Below are 6502 nucleotides of genomic sequence, written 5' to 3'. Positions count from 1 at the left end.
TTTTGTTTTTTCTTTATATAACATGCACAATTAGTATCTGGAGGCCAAATTCAAAAACATTGAAAAAAGAGATATTTTATTTGCAATCATATAAAATACAACTTAAATAACAAACATAATATTAGTGAATCCTTAACAGAGTGACTAAGTGGGTCCTGAACAGGGTCAGAGCGGCGGCGCGGGGAGGCCAGGCCCGCTGGCTCTCCCGGCGCGCCAGAATAAATTACACGAAGGAGGGAAGGTCCTCAGCCGATAATCAGGGCCCAGCGAAGGACACGTGGGGAGGGAGGGCACGCATTCCGGGTTCTAGAGTGTTGTTTGGAGGGAAACGAGTTTTCCTTAATGAGATAATTGGGGCTGATAATACTGGTATCCTAACGAGAGGGAATAAAGGAAAGTGCCTATGCGCTGTCCTTCGGCTGCTGCCGCTTGAGCGATTTCAAACTTTAAGGCGACAAATCGGAGGGTCCTCAAGAGACCGCGAGAGTGAAGGAAGAAGTGGGAATCAAAATGTTAACACTCTCTCTCTCTCTCTCACAATATATGCTGTCTGTTCCTGTGCATACATATACATGTGAATGTATACATATATATATATATATATATATATATATATATATATATATATAATATATATATATATATATATATATTCACACACACACACACACACACACACACACACACACACACACACACACACACACACACACACACACACACACACACACACACACACACACACGCACACGCACACGCACAAACACACACACACACATACACACACACACACACACACACACGCAAAACAAACACACACAACACACACACATATGCAAGTACACACATATCTGTATTATAAAATGTACAACTAGAATGTTACTCGCGCATACATTAAAGGGATGATGTGCAAATAAACTATACTGATACTGTATATGTACAAGATTGTTACGGCTACCTGTCTCCTAATCTTAAAGATAACTTGATTTTGGCTTATCATCGTCTTAAAAATACTGGGTTCAAAAGATGGCATGAAACACGGGACTTATTGAGGTCTGAGTGAGCGCTGAGCCCTTGGTCTCAGGTTCTCAGGGGCTGAGCGGTAGAGCAGGACCTGAGGCTGAGCGGCGTGCAGCTCGCCGTCGCCTGAGCCCCCTGGTCCTGAAGCAGCGGTTGTCGCGGAAACAGATGACTGGGTCTGAGGCGTGCACCTCTCGGATGGTGGATTCGCTCAGGATTTTGGGTGACCGGGTGTCCTTCTTGTCGGTCGGGTGCACAGCTTTCTTGGCCACTTCTTGGAGACGGGTGTGGAGGGGCCGTAAGGAGGCAGGTCGGGATGTCGTGGTAGTCCCAAGGTCGAGTGTACCCAATTCGGTTGTAGGCACTGTGGTTACAGCGTCAGAATCAGATTCAAATGGATTTAGTGTGGTATTTTCGTCAACTAACGGCGTTGTTGATCTTTCTAATATTAATTCATCCATCGTTTCCTTCATCATGGAATCGTCCTCTGTTGGTGCTGTGTACTCGGTTGTGACCTCGGTATCGGCCTCCTCTGCGAAGTCCTCCGTGGTGGGGAAGAATTCTGTTGCCTGCTCTATGACCTCTTCTGTGGCTTCCTCATCCAGGTTTATCTGTGTTGTGTCTTCTGGAATGTACTCAGTGACGGGCACAGCGAAGATCACATGCGCGTTGCTGCCGCTGAAACGCTGGTCCACTCCTTCCGTGTAGTCCACATCAGCGTAGTGGTCGTATTCATAGTAGTCGTAGTTCTGTGATTCGCCTGGGGAGAGAGCAGTGAAGTAATCGTTAGGGAAAAGTGAAAGAACCTCTGGGGGCTCAGTCATGTATTGCTGGTACGAGTCATCTCCAGCATGAGCCTTTGCCCCATTAGCACCCATCTCCTCCTCCTCCTTGCTCTCTAGCTCCTCATCCTCCTCACTTACTAGCTCGTTCTCCTCATCACTTTCTAGCTCATCCTCTTCCTCCTCACTTTCTAGCTCTCCCCCCTCCTTCTCCCCCTCTTCCTGCCCAGCTACATGAAAGGTCTCATCATCAACTTCTGTTTCATTATATTCATGGGAACTACTTGCCTGTTCTGTTACTGACTCATAATCATACTCTAGAGAAGGCTCAGTGTCGTACTGTACAGGTACCTCAGTCACGTCGTCGAAGGGTGTATCTGTAAGCAGAGCTATGGGGTTATCATTGTCTTCTAACGCATCGTCTACAGCTTCATCTACTTCATCTACTATGTGTTCTACAGGATGCTCTACCACCAAATTTATTGTCGGGTTTTCTACTGAGGTGTTTTGGTAAAAACCACCAGCAGGTTGTGCATGTGCAGGAGAGTGAGTGGAAGCATGACTATCAGGCTGGGTAAGGGGGAGTGAAGGGGGATTTCTATTGGTTTGGTCAGGGGTGTGAAGCGTCTCAAGGTTGTCCTCTTTGTCGTCCTTGTACTCATTATACTCAGTTACATACTCTGTTTGGTGCTCTGGTTCGGGTTCCGGTTCGGGAGCCACATCCGTCGTCTCAGCATTGTAGTCCTCGTATGATGCTTGTGGTTCATGAGGTTCTGCTTCTGGTTCTGGCAGTGGTTCCTCACCGTCAGTCTCTGTTATTTTCGCGTTTTCTTCAAGGTTGTGTATGGCGTCTTCACGATTAGACTCTGCATCAACTTCCTCTGCGTAACTTAGAACAGCCTCCTCAGCAGCTATTAAAGCTTCTTCAACCTCCTCATTCTTGAGAGCTTCAGCTTCTTCTGCAAGAGTTTTGACTGCATTTTCAGGAATTAAATGTTCTCCAACCTCATTTTGAGGTGGACGGCTGAAAACCACTAATGTCGACTCGGCTCCACTAAATCCATTATCGTCTAGTACGTCAACTGGAGTATCATCAATGTAATCATTATCCTGTGCTGAAGGCTCAGTTGTTGTGGTGCTGCGGAAGCGTCCACGCAGACGACGTCGAGACTTCAACCATGCTGGCAACTGGCGGGTTCTTGCACTAGGGCTATCATGGTTTCTTAAGGCTGGTGTGCTGACTGGTGAGTCAGAATCTCCCTCAGACTGAGTAGAGGGTTTCCTGTGCGGGGACGAAGACGTCTTCCGAAAACTCCTGATGGTGGAACTGTGTTTCCTTGACCAGCAGGGGAAAACTATCTCCAGCATTTTTCTTCTTTTCGAAGTGGGTTAAGAGTGCGGGCGACTGAGAAAGGTGGGAAAAGAGTGGCAGTTTCAGTTTTCTTGAGACCATCAGCCTTTTTCTCCTCATTGTCCTTCTTTTCGTCATTTACAGGAGTTGGTCGAGGCTTCCTTCTAATGAATGGCCGTCTACTGCCAACATTAAAGTTAAATCTGGGTTTGAATGTAGTAACCTTGATAGTGGTTGTAGTTGGTGGCGTTGGGGGTTGTGAAAGTTGGGGTGCTGGTGTCAAAAATTCATTTCATCTGGGATGGTTGTCAGATCTTCTACGGGGGAAGCAGTTGTAATCCTTGGTCTCTGGAAGGATGGGAATTTAGGTCTCCTAGGTCTTTCCTGGACTGTTGTTCTTTGAGGTGCTCCATTTGTCTGGAAAGCTGGGATTTCAGGTGTTGCTGTTCCTTGGAAAGATGGGATTCTAGGAGCTGGAGTGCCTTGGAAGGATGGAAGCTGAGCTGCACTTGTTGTCTGGAAAGATGGATTCTGGGTGCCCCTGTAGCCTGGAAGGATGGAATCTGAGGTGCTCCTGTTGACTGGAAGGATGGGAAGTTAGGTGTAGAAGTCCCTTGGAATAATGGTATTCTTGGAGCTGGAGTGCTCTGGAAAGATGGGATGCTTGGAGTTGAAGATTCTTGGAATCCTTCAGCTTCAGGAACTTGTGCTTTTTGGAAAAGTGAATTTTGGGGCAAAATTCAGGTGCTGGAGTTCCTTGGGAGAATTGGCTCTCTGGGTTGGGGGATGTCGAAAAGAATGGGGTTGGAGGACTTTGCGGTCGAAGGAGCGAAGGAATTTGGGGTGACTCAGGCTCTTGGAAACCTGGAATTCGTGGAAATGATGCTGCAGGGAGGAAAGGCGACGGGGAAGGGAGAGGCCTCGTGGTGAAAGGTGAGAAAGGTCCTGGAGGAGGAGGTCTTGAGAATGAATTAAAAGGTCTTGGGGAGGGATCAAGAGGTCTTGGGGAGGAATCAAAAGGTCTTGGGGAGGAATCAAAAGGTCTTGGGGAGGAATCAAAAGGTCGTGGGGAGGAATCAAAAGGTCTTGGGGAGGAATCAAAAGGTCGTGGGGAGGAATCAAAAGGTCTTGGGGAGGAATCAAATGATCCTAGAGAGGAAACAAAAGGTCTTGGGGAGGAATCGAAAGGTCTTGGGGAAGATTCGGGCACTGAAGGTAATGGCCTAGGGGTCAGCTGAGGAGCTGGTGTGATATCAAAGGGTCTTGATGAAGACAGAGAGAAGGGCGTGGAGGGAGAGGATGGAGTTGTTGGTGACGTGATTAGTGTTGGTCTTGGAGTGGTTACAACTGGCCTTGGTGTAGGTCGAGGGGACGAAGATGGTGTTGGTCTCGGCGAACGGAAAGGATCAGGGAAAGGTCTTGATGATGTCTGAGATACTAGCTGGGGCCGGGGAGTCGTCCCTAAAACAGATTTAGGTGTGGTTTGACGGAATGTTGTAGGAGCTTCCGTGGTCGTAGTAGGGAAAGGTGATGGACTGGGTCTTTCTGGACGGACAGGTGGTCGTGGGGTGTTTTGTGCTGGTCGAGGCGACGGCTGTGTTGGCGGCCGTGGAGAAGGCTGTTGGGGTATCCGAGGCTGGAAGGGATTTGGTGGGAAAATGGCCGGGAATTTTGGTTGAAAGCCATTGATTGTAGGAAATCAGGCCTGATGGGTTGTTCTCTAAAGATAGTTTGGTTCTGGTTTGAATGTTGTGGAAGAATCGGTTGTCCTGGCTGAATGACTGGTTGCCCAGGTTGTGGGAAAGGTTGACCAGGTTGTGGGAAAGGTTGACCAGGTTGTGGGAAAGGCTGCCCAGGGCGTGGGAAAGGTTGGCCAGCCTGGGGGAAGGGAAGGGCTGTACTGGTTGTCTAAATGGTTGCCAGCCAGTGGGAATGGCTGACCAGCTTGTGGGAAAGGTTGATTAGGGCGAGGTGGAAACTGGCCAGGACGTGAGATTGGTTGACCTGGTTTAATGAATGGCTGACCAGATTGAGTGAAGATTTGGCATGTTATGAGGGAATGGCTGTCCAGGGAATCCAGTAAATGATGGTTGGCCTGGTACAGAGTTGAAAGGACGTGGCTGATTAGGATTTGGGGGGAACTGCTGGGGGAAAGGTAAATGGCTGGCGAGGAGGGAATGGCTGTGGCTGCGGGCTGTAGGTTTGGCCTGGAATGGAGGTCTAGTGGTGGGCAGTGGACTCGGTCTGGGAGTGGTCGTTGGGAAGATCGGCTTTGCTTCTCCCTGTGGAATGGTCTGGATTGGTGGCCTGCTTTGGGGTGTTCCAAGAACTTTGGCATCACGTTCTCCTTGTGCCTGGAAGTTTATGGAGGCATCAGGTCGGGTAAGGCCAGGGAAGGGCGAGGGGACAGGGCGTCCAGGCTGGAAGTTTGGCCCGATCTGAGAATTTGGTACGACCACAGGGATATCCTGTGACAGCTGGTTTACACCAGGAGGAAGGTCAAACTTAACAAATCCTGGAGGTGGACTGCGGTTATCGGGAGTGAGGAAGGTAGGAGGAAGAGGAGCAGCACCTCTGGGTCTTTTGCACCTGAGCCTCCTTGGGGAACTAGAGGAATCTTTACATAGCCAGGAGGAGGTGGGACATGGGAAGGAGCAATAAACACTCTTGGTAAACGTCCATCCTGTTGGTTTGCGTTGGCCTCTTGGGATGAAGTAGACAAAGCTGTCTCCAGGAGACGCAACTTCTCTAATGCATCTCCCTCCTTCCCTGGGCAGTTACCAAGGACATAGGCAAAGCATTGTTTACTCCTCCTTGCACAATTCTGCCTTCGTGATCACGCTTCTGCTTATCTGAAAACTCAATGCTCTGGATGGCTTGAGGAGCGGGAGGAGGAGGAACAACTTCTAGGGATTCTGCTCTTTGAGGGGCTCGGGGTGTTGGGATGATGCGGGCCGCGTTTGCTGAACTCAGCTGCTGTATAGATCCTTTGGGGAGATAGACCAGCTGCACGCGGCCTCCCTGGTGCTTGGACGTCGGAGCAGGGGAAGTGCGTGCAGGAGGGAAAGTTGGTGCCGGGGAGCTCTGTGGAAGGGGAACCAGGGAAGCTTTCACCGCTCCTGTCTTCGTGGATTTCGGTAACTTTATGGGTATAAAAGGGAGCAGCCTGAAGGACACGGCCCTGGCGGCATGACGGGCATGGGGCAAGGATTGGCTGCCATTCACTGAAGTCCCATGACAGGTCATCGGGCCGACCTGCACATGCAGTCACCAACACAGCTATCACCAACCTGAAAAATCACAAACATTATATTGTTGTTGATAACAGACCATGGAAAAAAATTTCAAA

At 49.3% G+C, this 6502-nt stretch overlaps 2 protein-coding genes across 2 annotated transcripts in view; one reads left to right on the top strand and one right to left on the bottom strand.

Moving 5' to 3' along the window:
- LOC119583003 (probable cyclin-dependent serine/threonine-protein kinase DDB_G0292550) overlaps nt 1-6502 on the top strand; it is a gene marked incomplete at its 5' end in the record, with an annotated part of 22837 nt that overhangs the window by 8309 nt on the left and 8026 nt on the right.
- Nucleotides 828-2715, bottom strand: LOC119582680. Its single transcript, XM_037931097.1, has 2 exons — nt 2482-2715; nt 828-1780 (listed from the first exon to the last, which is right to left on the bottom strand). The coding sequence occupies exons 1-2, from the start codon at nt 2567-2569 to the stop codon at nt 1089-1091; spliced, it is 780 nt and encodes a 259-aa protein (XP_037787025.1). The 5' UTR covers nt 2570-2715; the 3' UTR covers nt 828-1088.

The sequence above is a fragment of the Penaeus monodon genome, chromosome 16 (assembly GCF_015228065.2).
Source record: "Penaeus monodon isolate SGIC_2016 chromosome 16, NSTDA_Pmon_1, whole genome shotgun sequence".
Classification (NCBI taxonomy): Eukaryota; Metazoa; Arthropoda; class Malacostraca; order Decapoda; family Penaeidae; genus Penaeus; species Penaeus monodon.
The sequence above is the reverse complement of the archived record's forward strand: the minus strand, read 5'-3'. Positions and strand labels throughout refer to the sequence as shown.